This window comes from Diadema setosum, chromosome 19, assembly GCF_964275005.1.
Source record: "Diadema setosum chromosome 19, eeDiaSeto1, whole genome shotgun sequence".
Taxonomy (NCBI): domain Eukaryota; kingdom Metazoa; phylum Echinodermata; class Echinoidea; order Diadematoida; family Diadematidae; genus Diadema; species Diadema setosum.
The window spans coordinates 33,328,736-33,352,869 of record NC_092703.1 but is presented as its reverse complement, the minus strand read 5'-3'; the positions used below and the strand labels follow the sequence as shown (position 1 = coordinate 33,352,869).

General features: G+C 40.7%; 1 protein-coding gene across 1 annotated transcript in view; it reads right to left on the bottom strand.

Moving 5' to 3' along the window:
* LOC140242450 (E3 ubiquitin-protein ligase listerin-like) overlaps nt 1-24,069 on the bottom strand; it is a 63,812-nt gene extending 39,743 nt beyond the window's left edge. Inside the window, exons 1-18 of the mRNA XM_072322185.1 lie at nt 23,918-24,069; nt 21,939-22,142; nt 17,536-17,634; nt 16,053-16,286; nt 14,212-14,264; nt 12,822-13,002; nt 11,078-11,251; nt 10,152-10,342; nt 9,757-9,904; nt 9,083-9,337; nt 8,133-8,256; nt 6,165-6,817; nt 5,441-5,621; nt 4,584-4,726; nt 3,884-3,965; nt 3,079-3,232; nt 1,861-2,023; nt 627-965 (exon numbers count right to left, since the gene is read on the bottom strand). Of these exons, the coding sequence (XP_072178286.1) occupies nt 627-965; nt 1,861-2,023; nt 3,079-3,232; nt 3,884-3,965; nt 4,584-4,726; nt 5,441-5,621; nt 6,165-6,817; nt 8,133-8,256; nt 9,083-9,337; nt 9,757-9,904; nt 10,152-10,342; nt 11,078-11,251; nt 12,822-13,002; nt 14,212-14,264; nt 16,053-16,286; nt 17,536-17,634; nt 21,939-22,142; nt 23,918-23,959 (3,420 nt within the window). The 5' untranslated portion in view covers nt 23,960-24,069. The remainder of the gene's footprint in view (nt 1-626; nt 966-1,860; nt 2,024-3,078; nt 3,233-3,883; nt 3,966-4,583; nt 4,727-5,440; nt 5,622-6,164; nt 6,818-8,132; nt 8,257-9,082; nt 9,338-9,756; nt 9,905-10,151; nt 10,343-11,077; nt 11,252-12,821; nt 13,003-14,211; nt 14,265-16,052; nt 16,287-17,535; nt 17,635-21,938; nt 22,143-23,917) is intronic.
* Nucleotides 24,070-24,134: the final 65 nt, after the last annotated feature.

Below are 24,134 nucleotides of genomic sequence, written 5' to 3'. Positions count from 1 at the left end.
CGCGATAAAAATAGACACAAAATGGCTACCCTACATGACGATACAAAAGGGAGCTAAGTACAAACTCAGTACACCTAGAAACATCATTCATTTCCAAAGGTAGTGGTATTCTTATCATCTTAAAAAGATTTAAAAATTATAGTCGTAGCTTTTTTTCGATTAACTGGATAATTTTGAAGAACGAGATTTTAGAGTAATAAGGATTATTTCGTGGAGGTAAAAATTTGGCAGCAACATGATCTCACAATCAAAACGCTTGATAAACAACAACAACATCTTCAAAGACAGCGCGTCTCAGGCAAAGACACACATCACCTGAGACGCGCTGTCCCCGAAGCCGCTGCTGTTGTTTATCAAGTGTCAAGACAGCGCGTCTCAGGTGATGTGCGTAATACGCTTGAGGTCCGCGCGCTGTCAATTTGTTTTGTACAGGATTAGCGCGCACTTTCGTGTCTTATTAGTTAAGCGTCTTTGGTTTAGACCATGGTTTCATTTGTACCACCTTCGTGAATTCGGGCCAATGAGGGCAAGCTGATTTTACTATAACACACATGTCCCATAGACATCTCAGTACTTGCCTTCAACGAGTTACTGTTCATATGCAACTGTTTGTTTCAGTATCTCACCTCTGTGGCTCCATCCTGTCTACTCATGGTGGCTAAGCACCATTCTTTCACGTACATCACTTCAATCACAGCCATCTTAAATGCTCTGCATTCCCATGGCAACACAGTGGCTGCCATAGCAACAGCAGCATCCTCAGTTTCATCCTCCTCCTCCTCCTTTTCCGTTTGTTCTTGAGTCATCTCCTGGACTGACGTGTCTCTCTCATCAAGTCGGCTGATCATGGTGCTGATGAACACGGCCAGATTCAGCGCTTTGGGAGCCATGGTGGTGTCGGCAGTGGTCAAGGGCGATATGTCGCAGAAGGTCATCCACTGGCCAATAGCTGCTGGAGCAATCCACTGCAAAACCAGGAAAACATGATGAGGATGGATTATGTTACAAGAGAAGTGTGGTGGTAACTGAGGCACAGTGGTATATGACAGTGGATATTGCCTCATTGCTAAGAGTATGAACAGGCAACTCACCTGACAAATTATCCCATTCAGGATAGAATGAAATAGTGAAATGCACAAATACATTAAATAGTTTGTGAGAGGTGAGAATCCAACATTTAATCCATAGCAATTCCCTCAGGGATGGCAGTTGAATAGAATGTATGCCACAGCCTAAAAATCATCTGTAGTGTTACTTTGTAAAGAGTAAAAGTTTACAGTATCACATGAAACTGTGTGGATTTAAGCTTAGCCATTTGTAGAAATTCTACTCGGACAGTGAACAGATTACTACCTTCTACACTCGATCATGTTCTCACTGCTCTTGGGTCTAAACCATGGTGGTACGCTACACAGAAGGCCAAACCTTTCCTCCCAAACAGAGCTGGTATTAATATCATCCATATTACATGACTTTGAACATAGTGATAAATGGCATGGAGGGGAAATCTTGATCACTTTGTGGTATTTCTCATGTAGGTGAAAAAATGCTATCCCACACGAGTCCACATCTAGCAGATGGAGTTGCTAATTTAATGCTGTCTCATTAATGTGACAATAAAAGCTGCACAATAAAAGTGATTTATCTTAGAAGAGAATTCATCATAACACAGTGACTTTGGGGGGTTTTTTTCCCCATGTCTTGCAGGGTATCTTCAAACACACTATAATATTCATGCAGACATGTGGCACATAAAAAAAAATATATGACTATGTATATACATATTCAAGACTACTTTAACAGACATAGGAATATTGACAGTGGTAATGTCAAAAGAGCTGTCATCCAAATGAGAATGACCTGATTAGGCAAACTTTTCCTGCGGGAAGTCCACTCTTCGGGAGAAGGGAGCAGGGAAGTTAGGAGTTCCCCAAGGATGTTTTGGGAACCGTCCCTGTTGCCTGGCAACCCACTGATGATCGCTGCAAAGAATGACCCAGCCATCACGCCAAAGTGCTGCGATCTGTCACAAAAGAGTATAGAGAAGATAAATTTACCATAAAAAATGTTTATCTGAACCACCATTATTTCTGGTAGTATTAGAAGAGCAGTTGATTTATTTTACAAGACTCTCTTTTTTTCTCTCTCTCTTTCTCCCATCTACCGACACTATATGTATAAATAAATATAACTTATATATATCTTATATACTATAACTAAATATACATTTAAAAGTGATTTCAAATTGTAACAGATAAAAAGGTCACTAAAACTAATTTTCCTCAAGGCCACTGGCAGACACCAATGCTTTCAAAATTAAACAAACTATTTTGAGAGAAGAATTTGATTTCTCCTGGTTACATGAAGATTGTAGAATAAGTTCAAATTCAATATGAAATTCTTCTGATCAACCATACAAGGCTTGATAAAGGCATAGAATCCCCTATTAACCCGTTGAAGACAAGTCCAAGGTAAACTGGGGCAGGTGTCTATAGGAAATGCATGTTTTAGCAAAATCAGCCCATCCTCAACGGGTTATCCCATAGAGGACAAACAGATTTTGCGACAACACACATTTCCCATAGACACCTGCCCTAGTATACTCCGGACTCGTCTTCAGTGGGTTAAAGGGATGGTACAGTATTGGTGGAGATGAGAATTGGGCCTTTAACTTTTTGCGAGATACCAAGAAAACACTTACCGTATTCATAGTACAGAGCATACCATTTTAAGAGGAATTTAAAATATTTATTTGATGAAAATCGGGCTTGGACTGACTGAAACATCCAAAAACAAAGTAAAACAAAGTGATCGTAATAAAGTGTGGGTCCCCACACTTTATTAGAATCGCTCTTTTTTGGATATCTCAGCCATTTCAAAACCAATTTTCATCAAACAAACATTGAATTCCTCATAGAATTACATGCTCTTTCATATTTTATAAGAGGTTTCTCATCATCTCACCAAAAAATGTTAGAAACCTGAAATTAGGTCTCAACCAAAACTATACGATCACTTTAAGGCGGGTCAGATCTAGAGAGGGCTAAGGAGAACCCTCCTGCAGAGACCAATACGTACTGGTGTATGTTCACATCTTCCCCATGCAGTGCTAGCTTCATCCAGTGGGTAGCTTTGACCAGCAGCCCCTTGTCTGTGAGCAGGCCACCAGTCTGTCTCACCAGGGTCTGCACGCCCTGGACCCACGTCATGTGAACCTTCTCCCTCAGACCTTCTGCAATTGGACGAAATTTGGATAGTGGGCGGGTCTTCTAAGAAACATTCACATACAGCTGTAGCTATATTTTTACTCTTTTGCTTATAATCAGCCTACCTTTAAATGGTCAAGAGATTTCAGTGAAAGTTATGAAATTGTGAAGTTTTGCTAATTTTCCCGGCACAGTTCTCAAACAATTGATATGAATATGCAAAAAAGTGGGCTGACAAAGTCATCACCTCACAATTTTTTATCTATCATTTCAAAAAGTTGACAAAAAAAGACAATTTTTGGGGCAATATAAGGGTAAAACATGTTATTTCTGGCTGAAAAACTTCAAATTAATGATCAGTCAAATACATGAGGATTTGAGACCGAGGCATTATTGCATTTGAATACAGAAGAATGGACATATTGAAGATTCTCTGTACATACTATCTGACAACTTGTGAGGTGATGACATCATCAACTCACTCATATCGACTCTTTAAGAATATTTAATGAAATTCAACTCCACAATGTCATAACTCCCTAAAATCTTATCCAATTTTCATCAAATTTCCACTCTTTTGTTTATTAAGATTTTACTCCATCTTATCAGACTCATGTTCTAGCTGGTCTGGCAATGAAATACACATCTACCTTGAACTCTTTTTTGTAGGTACTTGCCTGATAGATTGTTTCCATCTTTGCATTCCAGCTGAAAGAGAGCCAAGAGAAGATCCACAGAGGATGGTAGACACACGCAACCCTGTAAGGCATGACACACAAAAAGGAAAAATGAATAACGTAATGTTGTAACGTGGCAGTAAAAATGTCATCACCCTTCATTCCTGGCCGTTTGTATGCTACTGAGACACTCCCTTTTGTGCCATACAAACCTTTAATGTAGAAAAAAAAAATTAATTGTACCAAGAAGTTACCGTGTCAGGGGCAAATCCAGAAATTCCGTAAAGAGGGGGCGCCTTTACAAAATTAAAGGGGGGCGCACTCACCCCCCCATTTTTCTTTTTATTTCTTTTGTTTTAGCAAAAAAATAAAGGGGGTGCACGCTCGGTGCGCTCCCCCCTGGATCCGCCACTGCGTGTGGCCACTGCCAATATGCATTTTGCAATGAACATAATACAGTATATTTCATCATTCATGCAGTGGTACAAGGCATGTGTTGAGAAATTCAAACACAGCTTTACAATTCGTAATAATTGCTGCACTGCATACAACATACATGTACATTGTACATCACAATCTTGTGTATGAACAATCTTAACAGAGAACTCTCTTTTTTCTGAAATAACAAGAATTGAGGACTTATGGGTTGTTTTGTTTTTCTTTCCTTTAAAAAAGGATGACTATATGCCAAGTGGGTTACCTGGACAGCTGAGAAGAAGTTGGAGGTGATGTCACAGATGAAGCTGATGCACTGCATTGCCGTGGTGACAACATCCGGCCTGGTCAGGGCTCGGTAAAAGCCTACCAGGAGGAGCTCTGCTGAAGTCGTTCCAATCATGGGCTCTGTGTGTGGAGGGTGATACAAATGGAAGTGAAACATGAGATTCCAGGTTAGAATTTAGAGGCTGTATTCAGAAAAAAAAACAAAAACAAAACCTTCTTTAGGTATGTATACACAGGAGCTCCACCAATCCTGGAATAGTTTTATCATTTCATCTCATCACAACTAAGTATGACAAGACATCTTTATAGCATCATAAAAGTAAATCCAAATCAGGAAGATTCCAAAAACCAGCAGGGAGATATTTGTACATAACATGCATCTGAGCTCTTTATGTGCCATAATATTCTGAGACCATTGACGCATAAGCGCTTTTGGAAAACACTCTCTTTTCAAAGGCATGCAACTTTTTATAGAAGTGTCTATGCTTGAAATACAGTACAGCAAAGTTGTACAGAAAATTGTGAGCCCTGCTGTGATGCAAATATTAGCTAGGGCTATGACGCTTTTGATACACTGTGACATGTTACAACTTGACGATTGGTTTGTGTATGGTGTGCGTCCATGCAAAATATGCAAGGTTGGCAAGCCATTGATCGAGTCAGGCATGCGAACACGCCACATAAAGAGTTAATAAGCAATAATAACTCCCAGGTCGGGAAGGGCTTTTGTGCTTTTTTTTTTCATTTTTCTGTCAGGGCTTAATCCCATATCATATTTATTTTTAGCAGAGCCTCCTGCCAAATCAGGGCCTAACTTGGCAAGTCTGTGCTTACCACTATCCTGCCCCGAAGACAGGGCAAGGGAGATGAGTTTCCAGCCCACATCACTGGGCTCATGAGATCCCTCCAGGGTGTGTCTACACAGCTCTCCCTGGATGGACAGCAGCTTGTCCATAAAGACATCCATGCGAAGCCAAGCATCGACGGTCGGGGCCAGCTCTGATCTCTCCCTCATCTGTGAAATGTGGTAACAAATCATCACAACTACAATGCTTCAAACTCAGTAATTCCTTTGTAACAACCATATCATTCATCTGACCCAGGGCCTGTGCTAACGAGGAGTTGTGTGGTAATTAAGTGGACAAGTGCCCTTCCCCCCCATCCCCTCCCCAAGTCCCCTCCCCAACTCTGCATAACTTGGGGGCCCTAGGGTACAAAATCTGAAAATAAAAGACAGCTCATGCTTGACTGTTCAGGCTATGACTGGTATGCTTTCTCTTTCAACTGAAATACAACATGTCCTAATCACAGAAGTAGTTCATTCAAAACAACAAACAAATAATCCATGCATCTTGCTGACATTAAACAAAATTGAGAAGAAAAAAAAGCAGAGGAATAAAAAATTAGCAACTGCTTCACATCAGCCCTAACCACACTGCAGCTAATGAGTTTAATCACTTGTGGAGTCTTTTTTTGAACCATAATTGCATTGCTTTCCAAATTATTTCTTTATTTTTGTTAATTGGCAGTCAAACCACAAAAAGGATTAAAGAAATACCTTGATGATAATGAGATGCAGAAGCTCCACAGACTTTGCCTTGAGGCTGACAGCATCCAGTACTAGGAGCCTGTTCTCACTCAGACACATCATCGTGACGGAGATTATCATGTCCAAGATGGCCGCTATTTGCCGCATCCTCTCCTTCCTCCCGACTCCTTCCTTTACGCTCTCAGTCTCCAGTAGCCATGGCAACAACAGTGAGTAAAGGCATCTCACTGGAAGCGTGTCATCGTCTTCCTCCTCCAGTGTGATCTCTTCGATGTCCGTGTCTGGAGTGTGAACACTGCCACTAGTTCTATTTCCATCATCACTTCTCCCCCCTTCTTCCACACCCTTGCCATCGATCTCTGATTTCCCTTCTTGCTTCAACGCGTTTGCATGGTCAGTTTGAACGCCATCCTGAAGGCTGGAGGGAGCACTGCAGTCATCTCTACGTTCAGATTGGGGTGTGTTCACACCGGCCGCACTGAGCAAGGTTTGAATCGTGGTTGGGCTGGTAAAAGTCTTCACAAGTTGGGCGAGGAAGAGGAGGTGAGTTAGTGAGGTGTCCTCCTTGGCCTTCTGGAGAGACAGCTGGATGAGTCTAGAGACTAGAGAAGACAGCTGGGGGTGCTGCACCAAAAATTCTTTCTTCGTCTCGGGCAAAACTTCTGTGACATTGAAAGCAAAAACTAAAAATTAAAACACAGGCAACTCCCATTATAACAGAGTCTTTGGGACAGGTAGTTCTCTTTTGTTAGACAAAAAATTTTGCTGCAGCCAAACAAAAGGCTATATGATACATAAAGATGATCATTTTGGGACCTGAATTTTGCTTCATTGTAACAAAATTGCATTTCAACAGTATTTGTTGTGATGTAAGTGCACTGTAGCACCAGTCGCCAATGAAAACACAGGAAATCTAGAACTAGAGAAATACATTGGGCACCTAAGATTGTCTTTGAACATTATGATCATTATAGCAAGTTGACAACAAACTTCTATTAGAAATGTTTCCTGTTCTTTCTTCTTTTTTTTTTGTCCAAGAATGATGTTAAATGTTTTGATCTAGTAAGCACATGATATGAATGAATATTTATTTTAATAATAGTAAACAGCTAGATCACCTATTTTGAGGTGTCCTGTAAAACAGATTTCAGAAAAAAACAACTCTCACTACAGCCAAACATATCAGAGAGACATTCTTCCAGGCCTGGCACATCCTCTTCAATTTTTGTTTTTCTTTTTTAAGACACAATGTTTTGATTTTATTGCATAGAAACAGAACTTCCCTAGAATCTATCAACTTTAAAAGTCTGATTCTAGGGTAAAGCTGATGTTGTCTTTACTTCCATCAATAACCGCATGTGAATGAATCATGCACAAACCACGAAAAAGAAATTTGTCGATCTTGATATCTCATTCTTGACATTGACCAAATATTTCAAAATATCACATATAGACAACCACCAGCAGATAGATGACCAAAATCTTAACTATCATTCTCATGAGCATCTTTTGTGCATAATGAGTGTCACTGGCATTTTGTGTGATGGTAGTAATCTTCTTCTTTGTATGGCACAATGACTACTGCTAGTCTCCTGGTGCAAACCATGAGGGGACGGCATCATTTGCCCATTTCCTAGAGCGGGTGGGTAGGTGGACCACTTGACTGGGTTGACACCCTCCTCTTTGTAAGGAAGTGAAGTAGGATTTTTTTTTAACGTGCGTGAGTTTTGACTCTCTCACGTACGGGACATTCATTTATTGTCTCATTCAAGGGACACAGTGTTTTTGCCTCTTCCCAAAGGGGACTGCAACATGCAACATTGCTCAGCTAGACTCACTGAAACTCAAATCCTATAGCCATTTGATTGATAGGCAGACATGCCACCGACTGTACTTGGTAGCAATAATAGGGACAATCTCCATTCATTGCTAACAATGGTCGTATGTCTAAGGGCACGCCAGAATGCCACTTGATACCTTCAGGTTTTGCTTCCGCAGCTTCTTTGTCGTCTTCGGGCTTATCCTCAGCGAATCTTATTTTCGTTCTTTGCTTCCTCCTTCCGCCCCCTACCATCTCCTGGATATCTGAACTCTCTGGATCCTGAAGTAAGAAGAAAAATGATCATGATAGTTAGAGCAATACCATTTCACTGCAGAGATCTTGGTGGTCTAATGAAAACATACATGTAATGAAACATTGGGTGATTTCAAGTTTGGTGACAGTGCTAGTGATAGTGCTATCTCGACACTAGCACCAGCACTAACACCAAACCTGAAATCACCCAAATGCATTACTGAGATTTTCTGTTGCTTCAATGTTTTCAGCTCTAAACCAAAACAAACAACACCTCCCTCCCCCCCCCCTCAAAAAAAAAAAAAAAAATACACACATACACCCACATCATAAATTAACAATAGATGTATAATGCCACATTAACAGTAACTTGAAACAGTGCTGAGGCTGTGCTAATGAATCAAGCCCAGTGTAACATATTTCTGCTGATATTTATCTGAGTTGAAATGCTAATGTGTTTGTGTAGATACTTTCAGCATATGGCCATAACAACAACCATTTGGGGCTTTGTTGGATTGGCTTTGTGAGTGCATAAACCACTGAAGGTACGTGTACATACAGCTTCCTTGCATTTTTTCTCATATTCTTATAATTTCAACAAAGGTGTGAATTGAGGTCCTCTTTCAAACAAGTGCATCTCAGGGTGAATTCACACTTTACTTTGCAACACAACAAATTTTTTCCTCCAGAAAAAATGTAAAGAGTACAAAAACGACTCGCTTCTCAAGGGTCGGCGTAAATCAATAAGTAGATGAATAAAGCTAGCATCAATATTTTGACAACATATTTTGGAAGGTCTCACAGGACTACCATTGCACTGCACAAAGTATTGGTAAAAGGCAATTCTTCTCACCTTCAAAATGGCAACAAGGAGACTGATATTATTCAGTGCAACCTCTGAGCTACCTTCAGTCGACGAGACCTCTCCAACACACATCTCAGAGATGCTTGACCATAGGGACTCTAGAACCCTGGCTGGTGACCCTGTTTCAGACCTGGCCTGCTGCTTGTGCAGGTAGTTCAGGAGGGCAGCCACTTGCTGATAAATGGTCACCACACTCCACGCCTTGGCCTCTTGGCTGAGGGATGATCTTAACATTGGCATGAGCTGAAAGACAAAAACATTACGTCCTCAGCACAAAAACAAACAAACAAACAAAAACATGCATCCACACACATGGATTAGAACATTTCAGGTACAATACGCCACTGTATTGTCCTTGTAAGTGCTTAAGCTACGTTGACAAAGACAACAAAAATTACCCCATGGCATATAAAAATAATCATGCATACAATTTTATGATGTACTGGAAAGCAAGAGGAAGAGAAGAAAGATCTACTTTTCAATCAATGTCAACTGAACAAGATCTGAGCTGCAACAGATACGCTCTTCATCTTCCAGTGCAGAAAATATACACACCAGTAAAAAAAAAAAAAGAAAGAATGAAAGAAACAGCATAACAGTGAGTCTCTGCCTTTGCTTGAAATCACTGTAATTCTCAAGTGACTAGTAACATCCATACAGACCTGTTCATCTATAAGATGTGACTGAATCGCTGTGTCAGTGTCCTCTGCGTTCACACTCTGTGCCAGGCAGTATCTGACACACTCCATGAAAGCTCTCAGCACCGCTGCGTTCTCACTGCTGCTCTGGATAACGCTTTTACAGCTGCACCTGTAACAGAACAGACAAAAGAAGCACATATCAGAATCAGCAGTTCAGAGTATAATAATATCTGCTTGGACAACACTGTTCAACTTTAATAACTATCACATTTTAGGTTTGTTGTTATGATCTAGAGTATGTACTGCTGGTAGGTGGGATCTTTCACCTGTACATTTGAAATAGATTGCTCATTACGTGACATCAACTACAAGTGTACATTCATTTGTAATGGCTATGATTTGTATTGGATACCCACCCTTCGCGAAAGTTGTTGAAGAACTCGCGGTAGAATGCGACTCCGTCACCTTTGACCTCCGCAGGAAGGTGGCTGAGGAGGGGCAAGAGATTAGGGAAGATAGTAGCTGCACTGCCGTCCCCACCACGCCGCAAGACGGACCACAGCTTTGGTAGGAAGGCTTTCCTAATATTGACATACTTCCAACAGTCCTTGAAACCAGGTAGGAAAACAAAACAGGACCAAGAGATATTACACTGAAAGTTTGAGACAGCCAAGATAAGTTCATATGATCCTACATGTGTACCAGCACAAGAGATCCCTGGCACAAAATTTCAGACCAACAGGCTGTTAACTATTTCGAACTTTACAAGCACTGAGAATTTGAGACAAAAATACTCTTCTCTCTTTTTTGTATCTAAATCTGATTACAAATCTTGCTTATAAACATTCCGATAAGTTTGATCCATCAACACATAATGTGCATCTGAACAGTTTCTTTCATCTCAGTTTTAAAGAAAGGGGTACACTGTTAAACTTTCTCAATTCCATCAGCTCAAAATATCCACGACAATGTATATTCACATATCTGTAATGGCAATGGCAAAGTTAACCCATTGAGGACTGATTTTGCTATAAAAAAAGGTTTCCCATAGACACCTGCCCGAGTATACTTGGAACTAGTCTTCAACAGGTTGAAAGTTAAACATCCACCCTAAAAATAAGTTTGGTGAATAGAGTCAGAAAAACGAAACCTAAACAGGATGGTGAAAGTTTGCTGTTGAAAGTTTGAAAGTTCCTCCAATTTTTCTGCTTCTATTCACCCAAACTAATTTTTACATGGAGGACTTCTTATTGATGTGCAGAATAACGCTGTTATAATAATAATGTTCCCAGTGGTGGTAGGTACACTGGTAGACCCAGGGTGTAATAAGATCACCCCTCACCTCCTGGCTAGTGATGAGATGGAGTACAGCCTCCCACAGGGGAGCCACGGTGGCTGGTTCCGTCTCATCTACGCTGCCCAGGAGAGCCGGGGACAGCTTGGGTAGGTAGGATGTGAGGAGAGAGGGCATACTCCGGCAGAGTGCACCAAGAAGACTGTACATACCACCACGGACCTGTGAGCAGAGGCACACAAAGTTATATAATAATTAGAGAAGCAATCTGAGAGTGCAGACCTCCACCAAGCATGCAGTTCATTTCCATCACTGATCTTGTTCTCCCATAGAGATATCAGTGATTTTCACCCATACGTACTTATAGCATTGTGTGCTGAAAGTCACCCGATTTCCCAATATACACAGAAGCCTTTGTTACGTCATAAACCCTCAGCTGCATGGTGCGCCTCGCCCTAGCAGAAACTAGAGCATGCACTTTAGTGCGCGCATGCAAACCTCAAATACGCAAAGCCTGAACTCCCAAGTTCATTGACCCCACTTGCCAAAATACCAAAAATCCTTCATAAATTCCCCCAAAATTCTCAGATCACTACCAAAAGTGAATCGTTTGTTACTTGTGTCATTCTCAACCTTTCCTGCAAGTTTCATCCCAATCCGTTAACTAATTTTTGAGTTATTTTGAACACGGACAAACTAACTAACAAACACACAAACCAATGGTAACGAAAACATAACCTCCTCCCTTGGCGGAGGTAATAATAACAATACATTACATTTGTAATGAGCTTAATACAATGTTATATGATGTTTTTCTCTCAGGTTTGTTTAACTCATTGAGGATGGGCTGATTGTGCTATGACAACCATTTCTCAAATAGACAACTGCCTGAGTATTCCCTGGACTCGTCTTCAATGGGCTAATCTATATTTACACTTCATCAGAAGAAGAAAACAAAAACAAAAACACATGTATGATTAAATCTATGGAACAGAATATGAAATAAAGTGACTACAATGTTGTGTGATTCATACCTATGGCAGTTGCATATTCAGATTGTTTCCATGTCCTCCAATATAACAGTTCTGCGGTTTGGTACACAGAATCTTAATCTACTCAGGCTAGTCCACTTTGAGGGTGTATCACATACATTGAGGTCTAAATTTGTAAAAGTTATTTGAATATGTTACAAAAAGGTTGTTCGAGTGTGATGTGGGTTCAACAGCTTTAAGTTGTTGGGGGCACATTCTGGTTTTTAAATTGTTGCTTGAGAACAGTTTCAAACTCTACACAAAAACCAGACAAAGAAGTGATGATAAGGTATTCATGACAACAACAAAAAATATCTTTTTTTCCCCATGTTCACATGAGACCCCACATTTAAGGGGACAGTCACGAGGGATCTTTTTTATGACTGACCATCCACACTGCTATCTCGACTGTCCCCTAGCTGCTGGGGCAATCAGCGCTTGGGGTGAGCTCTGCCACTTAAAATCAGACATCGCGCATGCGCACATTTGATGAATACAGCTGGACACTATTGATTATGCCGTAAAGTCACTCTCCCCTCCAAATTTTTGTCCCAGGACCCGACTAGTTTAGCGGGGACGGGGGGACAAGTCCAAGTGAACGTTAACATTATGGTTTTCGAGGAGAAAGTCGCACAGCATGGGACTTGCCCCCATCGCAGGGACTAATGTGAAAGTGGGGTAAGTTGCATTAACAGGGTACAAAAGTACCATGCTTGGATGGAAGGGGAAGGAGGGGGACTTTAAAACAGAGCATCACTCACCTCGGGTAACTTATGCTTGGCATACTTCCAGAGTCTGTCCTCAGAGAGAATGGTGGCCAGTTCTTGCTCACTGCTGCTGACCTGCGCTGCAGGCAAACCTGTGACAAAGTCTCTCAGAGCCAGGAGAGAAGAGCTCACCACTCTCACGTACTTCTCCTCCTGTTCCTCCTTGGAGAAAGACCTGGTGAACAAGTGACATGACAGTGGCTTTAACCCTCTCTGTGTCAGGGACTTTGGACAGGGCGTATAATGCTATGGGATTTTCCGTGCCTGTCGGAACTCAAAGGTTAATCAAAATGAGGGGGGTGATGAATGCTGATAACAAAAATTCATATGACTTTGACAACATAGCTTACTGTGCATCTTGTTTTTGTTTGGTTTGTTGTTGTTTTTTTTTTGTAATTCTGATAAGGACAGTTAGGCATTCTCTCTTCACTTAGTACTTAGAAGTAAAATCAAAATGAGCAAACTATTCTAAGGACTTCTAAGGACATATCTATCATACACCACAATGCAATAGTTGTCTGTCTGCTCACAGGAGTCATCCATGGAACTTTGTATGAAAATAAACCACTAAGCTGGTGTCTTACCATACAAGCAAGTGTATACTGCTCTTTAGCTTACCGCTCATAGACAACTTTCGATACCTCATTGTAGCTCATAATTTACATTCAATGCAGGTTTTGTCCTGTATAGCTTGAGTCAATCTATTTCATTTACCACCCAATATTGAAGCTGACATGTCTCAAACAGATCAAGTTCAAGTTCAAGTTGATTTATTTCATTTCCAACAAACAAAATAATTGGAAGTACAATGAAACATTCATATACACAGATGTCAGAAAATCAGTACCACAATGCGATGAACAGAAATGACATTGTAAAAAAGATACAGGTAAATTATCAACAGAGATACAAAAAAATAACTGTGATGTCACTGTGGTAAATGCATAAACAATATTGCTGGAAATGGAGGGGACTGCTAAAAAGCAGAGCTTGTAGAATGCAGTCCCCTCATACAGAAAAAAAAAACATATAGTAGCAAGATGACACCCCAGCAGTTTGCTATTTGATGGTTACCCTGGTATTCCCGCAAGTTTGTGAGTCAGCCAATATTGCCTCCTGCAACATGTTCTTTTTATATGCCCTGTATACCATCTCTAAGGCCACAATTCAACCACTCACAAAATTGTCTACCAGTCCCAATTTGTAAAATATTATATAAGCAAAATATACAGCATAGAAAGTACATAGCAATTTAGCAATTATAGACTGAATAGAAAGGTACAGTGCATCAAAGATCCAATTTGACTATGACTTTGCTGTTGTTATTGTTTTATTAAGAGACAAATATGACATACACAATGTCACAAGAAGCCAATTAACTTACTTTGGGTCGCTAAGTGTTGTGGGTGATTCCTTGAACAAGTTGTCCTTGTAGAGCTGTAAGTGGAATAACAGATATTGTTTCAAAACAAATCATATCTACCGGTAATCCAGTTTTCACAATGTCAAAGCATAGCCACATTTTGTGTGAGCAATTCATTTGCTTCCTGGCACATCCACAAAAGTATGATAAGCAGAATACAGATAACCATCCATACATCTGAGTTTTACGTCCAAATGTTTCAGAAGGGAGACCAAAATATGAATCATGAGGAATTCCTAATTCATTACCACAGCACTTACACCTCAGTCTGTTCGCAACTAATGCTGATACTGTAAACGCAGAAATTTTCATGGCACATTAATTTTTGCGGATTTCATGCTACATTTGGGTAGCTCGAACTCTAAAACCTGCGAAAATATCTTCCCAATTTTATCTCCACATTTTGAATGGGTTGAAAATTGCACAGCTCGAATTCAAGAACCCACAAATTTGTTTTTGAGTCGCCCAGGGTGAAAAATTAATCGAACAAAAATATCAACACATGAGGAATACAGCCCTTCTTCTCTTCAGATGAATATTTGTGTTTGGTCTCTCACTAATGACATCCTGCTTGTTATGATGATCATGATGATGTTGAAAACAAAATGTCGGTGGAGAAAAATGTGCCATATTGTGACGACATTCATGGTGCAGTGTAGTGCACAGTTGTCATATGATCAATCAATGTATTTTTCATCTATATTCTCACTAATAACATCCTGCTTGTTATGATCATGATGATGTTGAAAACAAAATGTCGGTGGAGAAAAATGTGCCATATTGTGACAACATTCATGGTGTAGTGTAGTGCCCAGTTGTCACATAATCAATCAATGTATTTTTCATCTATATTACGTTTAAAGTGCTGGGCATTTGTCTCACAGACCACAGTGTAAGTCACATCCCCCATGGTGAACTGATCATCTGCACTGCAATATGTAAACATTTTTATTTGAACAATTTTACCATTTTTGTAGAGATTTGTTGGAGGGATATAAAACAATAGCATACACTGTTTTAAGACATTAGTGAAATTAGGATTCCTTGGTGACAGAAACTGCAATAATTTCTTTTGTGGATGTTCCCCTCACAAAATAGTGTTATGTCACCTCGCAATCCATAATTTCAACTAGAACCTCTCAGTGCACAGCAATATGCTTAATATGGTATCTAATTACCTCCGCCAAGGGAGGAGGTTATGTTTTCGTTACCGTTGGTTTGTTTGTTTGTTCGTTCGTTAGTTAGTTAGTTAGTTTGTCCGTGTGCAAAATAACTCAAAAAGTAGTTAACGGATTGGGATGAAACTTGCAGGAAAGGTTGAAAATGACACAAGTAACAAACAATTAACTTTTGGTAGTGATCAGAGAATTTTGGGGGAATTTATGAAGGATTTTTCATATTTTGGCAGGTAGGGTAAATGAACTTGGGAGTTCAGGCTGTGCATATTTGAGGTTTGCATGCGTGCACTTAAGTGCGTGCTCTAATTTCTGCTAGGGCGAAGCGTGCCGTGCAGCTGAGGGTTTATGACGTAACAAAGGCTTCTATATTAGGAAATCGGGCGACTTTCAGCACACAATGGTATAAGTATGTATGGGTGGAAATCACTGATATCTCTATGGAAGAACACGATCAGTGGTGGAAATGAGCTGCATGCTTGGCGGAGGTCTGTGCTCTCAGAATGCTTTTCTTGTTCACTTTAGTTTTGTACCTATTTTTGACTTCCACATCTTGAAGAATAGACAAAGAAACCAACAAACCAAAGACTGACTCATTACAAGTGTAAGCAGGAGCAACTGTCTCACCTGAAGAATTTCTGCCCTGCAGAAGACCACGGCATTGCCACGCTTCGCTTCGCTGGGGAAGGCCGTGGCGAAGGCAGCCCGAGCCGCTGATCCCGCAGGGGCGTAGGGGTCGTTCTGTGCCATCAGCCAGCACCCCATGATGGCCCGGAGATGGGGGGCCAGGTTCCGCCCCGCCCTCTGGACCACCTTGCAGAACATCTGCTGGGTGGCTTCCCTCACTCGCTTATCATGGTCCTGGAAGAAAATTATCACGGTTTTGTTTTTGTCCCAGGGGATTTTTTTTTCTATTTAGCTCTCTCATTACCTTATACTTTGCACGTAATAAACAAAACTGACTGTGTGCTAAATTTGATAAAATGCATGGATGTAGAACATCACAGAAATATTCAAAAATTTTGGAACATACCCTATCTTGGCTCAACTACACGACACAGAGCAAGCTCTCTGTGAATGGGTTTGCCTAGTTTTATTGCATCTTCTATCCCATACCCTACTTTAGTCACAGGAGATTTATCTCTACATCTTACTGTGCATGTGGGTAATAGACAAATGACACAAATATGGCACATCCTAAAATCAGTCCAGAATATGCAAGCATAGCATGTCAAACCATCCGAAATACAACCTTCAAGTAAATGGCAGTAATATGAGGAGGAGGAGGAGGAGGAGAAAGGTAACAGGATGAAGAAGAGATAGAACAAAGAAAAAACAGAAGAAAAGGAGACTTCCAGTCAAGTGCGATAACGGGGATGAAGATGAAGACAAAGAAAGAATATGATGATAATGGTCTTATAAGCATAGGGGCATCAAACAGACAATAGATTTGAACATCACAAATCCCTGAACATCAGGCTCCCTTTCTGTTTTCAAGGATGGGCTGCAACATACATGTACTTGATGCAGTGCATGAAACTTAAAGGGTGTGTACGGTTCTGGTCGAGACGAGGATTTAGCTTTTAACGTTTTGCGAGATATTCAGAAACCACTCTATGAGATGTCAAAGAGCAAGCAATTCTAAGGGGTATCAAAAGTTTATTTGATAAATATCAGTTTTGAAATGGCTGAGATATGCAAAAACAAGGTGAAACAAAGAGATCCTAATAAAAGGCGTGGCCTGTCGCCTTTTATTATTACACTTTTTTGGATATCTCAGCCATTTGAAAACCAATTTTCATCAAATAAACGTTGAATCCTTCTCAAAATTACATGCTCCTTCATATTTCATAAGAGGCTTTTCATTACCTCAATTAGGAATGTTCAAAACATGAATCCCCACTTCAACCAGTACTGTACAGTCCCTTTAAAATACCTGGTAGTGTGGGGAAACATGGCTGGCCTGATTCAATCAATTTCATTCGCTGCCCACTGGGGTACATTTGAAAACCACAATTAGGACCCATCAGCAAACGAAGGTCAATTCAACTGCACCATCCATATTTCTCCACCGCTACAAGGTCGTTAAATGCCTTGAAGTGAAACTCACCATGGAGAGTCTATTGTAGAGTCTCGGCCAGTGAGGTAACATAGACAGGATAGCGTCCTCATCTTTCTCGGTGCAAAGTCCCTGGAATTCTTGAATTGCCTGGTTGGGGAAGAAAATACATCAGATTGCTTTATTCAAGTTGAAGGGTCAACAAAAGAGACAAACTTACTGAGTACTTCAGCGGAAGGAGGAAAGAAAAAAAAAATAGATTAAGAATAGTGCTTAGGCATGGTATCAAGGGGTAAGTGAATACTTGGCATGGTCACACAAGTGCCAGCTTGAATCTATGACAGAGTTATCAACAATCATCTCCTTTGTGGTAAAATGTCTGAAAAGAAGGGACTCCCAGCTGTACAGTTTGTGTATTGCTCATCATAATTTGAGCTGTTCATCAAATTCAATCCCAAATTGAGAAAGTGTGATAATTAGGAAGAAATAAGAAGGCAGATATCGCAGAATATAGAGCAAGTCGTTAGAGATCGAAAGGCCACAGATCAAAGCCAGAGTCTAATGCTTACTGTGCAAATGCACCACATACTCTTTGTTCTCACTGATTTTTGTCACAAGTTACCAATTGGATGGTGCTTCACACTGTACGACAGCTGTACCCTTGCTAGATAGTAATTTAATCCAGGTGCCTCAATAGTAGTCTCATTTCAAGACACAATTATTTGGCAGAACGGACCAAAGGTAAAGTCTACAACAAAGTAGCTTGTGGTAATTGGTAACTTGTCATGGAAGGGAAACTAAATCTGCATAAATCAGTCATATCCTGGAACCAACACGGGCAGAAGTCGAAAAACAACATAATATGGTGAAAAGAATCTACAGCTGTATAATGACATCCTAGTAACGTCATCACACATTTGAAACATCCAGTTTTGCATAAACTTGGTGAAAGCCTGCACACAAAAGGCAAATCATATAATAATAGGTGTATGCAGGGGAGTGCTCTTTCATGTAACAGCTACTATGCTTTGTTGTTGTTGTTGTTTTGTTGTTGTTGTTTTACATTATGCAGCTGTCATTTGTATGACGCACCTCTTGACCCCCGGGATAGGTGCGTCAAAGTACCAATGTGCGTCATACCTTTTAGGTACCATGACGTACCCTCCGTCACAAAAAGTGACCCACCTCTATGAGACATTGACGCATTAACCAGTCAAAATGGTGACGCACCTCTTCGTGAAAATGACTGACCCTTGACGCACATGTTATTCGCAGTACGTGCCAGACTGGAATGCTGCAGAGCTCTGTGTGCGCTCACGCAATTCGCTGCCTGCGAACTGTGTACACCGAACGGAACTTCGCCCGCGTGAATCCCTGTCGCCTACGGACCCTGGATGTTTACTTCGATCGCCGTGGTACTGTATCCCCATGTTGTGGGCGGCTGGGGAGCGTTAGTATAGTAGCTTAGCTGCACACTGTAGCCAGCTGCCACTACACTCCAGTACCCTGTTTCGATTCGAATCGGGGTAGAAGCATTCCGTTGTGCAATGTCTGCTTCTTTTTCTCTTCTTCTTCATCCACTTGTCCCTTGCCTCCCAAGTATGAAATGATTTTTAGAGTGTTGTGTGTGTTTTTTGTAACGTTATTGCATCATTTTTCTGCAAGGAAGAGGTGAGTTTCTGTTCGTGTATTGATGTGCACTGCAGTATGTGCAGGTGAAAAGCGTTCGAACTGTCTTTCCCGAGTATCGTGGAAGCTCGATGTATTTCTCGGCCTATCAAAGGAGATCTCATACAACAGAATACTTATAACAAACTATTTTCCGGTCAAAATGAATTGATTTCCTTTGTTTTGTATCGTTTATTGACTTGATCCTAAGGATCTTGTCGCAATACCGAGTTTCCAATGTGTATTTATTTTCACCTTATTTTCGCGTAGCTTTCGGTGCTGTAAACTGTTGCTAGGGCCTAAGCCTACTACTAAACTTGCCGTTCTCCACTGTCGTTTCTCACACATCGTTTGGTACGATTTCTTCCATTTTATATCACTTTATCCGTTCCCTTTATACTCTGAAGTATTTGACGTAATTCTTTCAAGTGTCTCGCACTGCTATTTTCGTAACGGCGATTTCTCCGCTTTGCTGCAATACTTTTTCGAATCGAAGCGACGAAGTTTGATACCAGCCGCTGTAGTGTGCCGTGTGTTGTCTTTTCTAAATATTTGTGTTGTTGGGAGGTGTTGATACTTTGTATTTGTTATTTATTTTTCTTAATGTTGATAGGAAAAGGCTAAAATGGTCTGAGTGATGTCTGATGGTGATGATGATAACTATGCTGGTGTAAAAAGACGGCTTACTGTGAATGCTGAGCGTACGTGCCGTTCGTTCCATTTTACTTTCCCTCTTATTCTTCTTTCCCCCTTACTCTTCTTTTCCTTTCCAAGAATGATAAAAAAAAAGAAATTACATACACCTCACAACAAAATAGAACCACGTGCTACCAACCTTCGTAAAGTTAAATCTAAATGTTCAATATCAGCAAAGAATATTAGGGGAAAGCACGAATGACAATAAATTAGAGCGAAGAGATTGTTTTACATGCAGTCTCTTCGGCTCGAAGAAACTTGACACCCCACCCCTCTCCCCTTGTGGAAATTTCCACAAAAGCATGTGCCACACCCAGGTGCGTGCCAGACGGAAGAATGCGCGCACTGGAATAAACAGCGTGTAAATATCATGGAAATATCGATCGAAGAACCAGCTCATTAGTTGAATTAAAGGAATCATTGCAAAGATATCGTGATTCTATAGCCTTTCTTTTGGCGCATAGTAGGAAACATCAAACAGTCGAATATAATGTACTTGATTGAATATCTTATGTTCCCTGAACAATAAAAAAAAAGATCGATTAATCAGTCAATTAAAAATGCCACTGAGCCAGAAATACTTAAAAGGTCTCGTATGCCCAGAGAAATTCACTACGAGTAGGTTCAATGAGATGCAGTCATCACCTGGTTAGACAACAAAATCATGACAATTAATTTCAGTTCACGCTCATGATAACTGCTTATTACTTATCAAAGTTTTGGCTATCAACATTCGTTCGTAGGTGTTTTTTGTTTGTTTTGTATGTTTTTCCTCGTGAAAGACGTAATGATTTCTTCGTATCGAACGTAGACTGCATGTTTACCGTTTATCCAAACAGTAGGCGCCTCTAGGCGTACTTTCTGAATATTAAATTCAGAAATTTCTATCAACATTTTAAATATATTACAAGACTCCCAAATACCAGTTGAAAAAAATTAAGAAATCGAATTTTTTTTTAGATATGAACAACAACAAAAAAAAAAAAAAAAAAAAATGTGTAGGAAAAAACCACTTCAACCTCGAATGACTTCGAATTTCTCTAAACCGTTCCCTAGTTCATGGACATCCCATAGAAACGCGTGTTTTGATATACACGTTGCTATGGCAAACTATCTAGTTTCGCGAAACTACGGCCTGGCCACAGTAATTTTTTTCCGTAACCTCCCGCCTCCCCTTCCCCGATTCGAAAACAGCTTGATTGAAGCCCCTGCCTATTTAAACACGAACCTTATTAAACCCAAGTTAGGTACATGGTTTATATGGCTAGTGTTTAAATAGAATTTACTATTTTAAGTTAATGCAGGTTTTAATAGACTCTCAGTAATGTTAGTTCCATAATCGTTTGTATGTGTTTTGGGGCCTGGCCTCTGCCATGCCTCGCCTTCTGTATACGTATGTACGCGTGTACTGTATGTATACAATACCGTCATGTACCACATGGTCGACATCACGCACGTGGTTTTGCTCGCTGCAGGTTCCACGGTCGACGGTCGATGCTACACTACAGTGAATGCGATTGAAGGATAGCGAGCTTCGCGATGCCGCGGGCTGTATGTGATGATTTTAATCACAAATCGTGTTTGGTAGTGTGGTTTTGGAGCAAATTCGTACTCAAACTTTCTGAAAAGACCTTTTAATAGTCTGACATCAGATAGAAAAAGAAGACATACGAGAATGAAGTGAGTATCAGTATGTTATAATAAAACTGATGGAAAATTGTGTCATTTTCGCGTTTCCAGGAGCCGGTGAATTCGGCCGACTCGCGATCGCGAGTTTGTTTTATTCTGTTACGGAGGGATACCATGCCCCATATGCAAGAAGCCTCGCAAAATTACATAACGGTCCCATTAACGAACCTTTTGACACACTCTGGTTAAATGACCGACTATGACGCACATAATGGGTCAGTATTGTGACGGACATTTTGCTCCCGTGACGGCACCACGCGTCATCAAATTGGTGGTACTTGACGCGACCATGACGCACATTTCCCGGGGGTCAAGAGGTGCGTCATACAAATGACAGCTGCATTATGATTGATCCATGCCAGACTTACTAATATTCAAAAGATTGCAAATTTATTATTTACCTTCAACTTTGTCACAACATCTTTTTTGCTGAGTTTGCGGAGCACCATTCGGAAGTCCTCGTCCAGGCCGGTGTCCTGATCCTCAAACCCGATGCTCGTTGGGACATAGCCCAGATCTCCAGACATAGAACTGAAGCCCACGAATCCAACATGGCCACCGCCTTCTCGGGCAAGGAGCTCTGCTGCTCGGCCACTGCTTGACGGCTGCATGTGAGTTGGATAACAGGTACACACATGTATGAAGATTTGTTTGTATGGTCATTTGGAGAAGATCAACTGGTTTTGTTGCAAGGGTAGACTTTCTCAGGCTATAATCACAAAACTCATTAAAACCAAAAGAAAAAATGGATGACTGGAATTGGTGGAATAATATGTGACCCGCTACAACAAAATGATCCTAAAGTCGGGTGAGGTCGATTATTTGAAAATTGCATGACAAAATTCCCTAATCTTTCTGCTTTAAATTGATATATAACACATCTTATGAAAATAATCGGCTGCGGAGATATCGATGTTTAAAAGAGAGCATGTCGAGACGTATGGGAAATCACTGTTTTGAGAAAAGCGCCGTAAAAGTTTTCCTTGCGACGCAATCGCAATCAAGGGACACGCAAGTCAGTTTTCACCTCCGGACAATAGAAGGTAAACCCTAGCAACCCCCGAAATGCTCATTCAAGCACAGCGTCGGCGATCTCCTCACCGACCAATCAGTGACCAGGATGCCAGGAGAAGCGGCTGGGCATAGCGCACCCCGCCCGCACGCACCAGTCGACTTGGCAGTGTGCGAGCTTCACGCTTCGGTTAGCGGCAAGCAGCAAACTGACCAATGAGATCACTCCGGTCGTTGTTAGGGGCGGAGCCTATCTGTGGCGCTCAATCCAAATTTTCGAACCGGTTTCTGCTTGGTTGAAACGCCAAAGACATGGCCCAGAAAAACGCTATTTTTTGGTCTTTCCTTTCATCATTTTGCTTCAAAATTTTGACAGATGATAGAAGACATGTCAGACTCCAATAATATGTCAAAATCAGAAAATCGTAAGTTTTGACCAATTATGATGCTCTGACTTCAAACTCGATTTTCACGGCTTCGACCATGCGCGACTTTAGGACCTTTTTGTTGTAGCGGGTCACATATACAATGTACACAGTAATGGTTAAACAACTTTTGCGAGTATAATAATAGAGTTGAAAACAAAATGCTCTCATTTATGACAAAATGAAACTCTTCTTAATTATTCTATTGACAAAAAAAAGATCAAAATTGTGTAACATCATTTTTTTTTTTTGTTATGCTACCATACTCCACATACAATTCACTGTCACCAATCCCCATGGCCCCATGACATTAGACATGCTGAAAAGACTTTAGAAAAATTTAGTGTGCTACCAAAGAAGAAATATCAATACTAAAAGTGCCGATTAAGAGCTATAATGTTAAAGGTGCAATTAATTTGTTAAAAGAAGACAAGTCAGATAAACAGAATGGGATGTTAAGAGTAAAGACAATTTAATTGTTTATCATTCATCTAACCCGAAAGTTGCTGGACATCTTGTCAAGACTTCCTTTACTGAATTACAGATGTCGCTTCCCCCTCCCCCTTCTCTCCCACTTGCCAATGTGTGTGGGACTGGGAGGTTGTGCATCGCATGTAATTTACCATGTCCATGGCATTACCATGATCTGTGCATCAGAGACCGAGTACGACTACGAGACAGGCTCGGGATAGGGCCAATTGAATAGCCCTCTACAAGTCTCTGCCTTACTGGGTACCATCATCAGTTGATCACAGGTTATTCAGGGTAGTGTTATTCGTAATTTATAATTTAGATATAGATTTTTCATTCAAGTCGCCTATAAAATTAGATTTTATTGCGTAACAATAACTCACACCGTTTTGTACGCGTGGGACTACATCTCCATACAAGAAGTCAAGTGAGTAAATTACTACAGGACGATAAATGTACATCTCCATTCTTACCCGAACGTTGCCTTTAGTACGCTGTTTTTGCTTTTTCGACATCTTCTTCTGTTCTTTGTTCGTAGATGAAACAATCCATTAAACAATGATGCACACGTGACTAAAGATGTGTTCCATTTACTTGCTGCGCCAAAGTAGTGTCGACTTATGCGGGGTGTTCCAGTTTTTCATTGCAGAAACTTGCGGGGCATGTACTGAGTAGGCGGTAAGGTTCCGA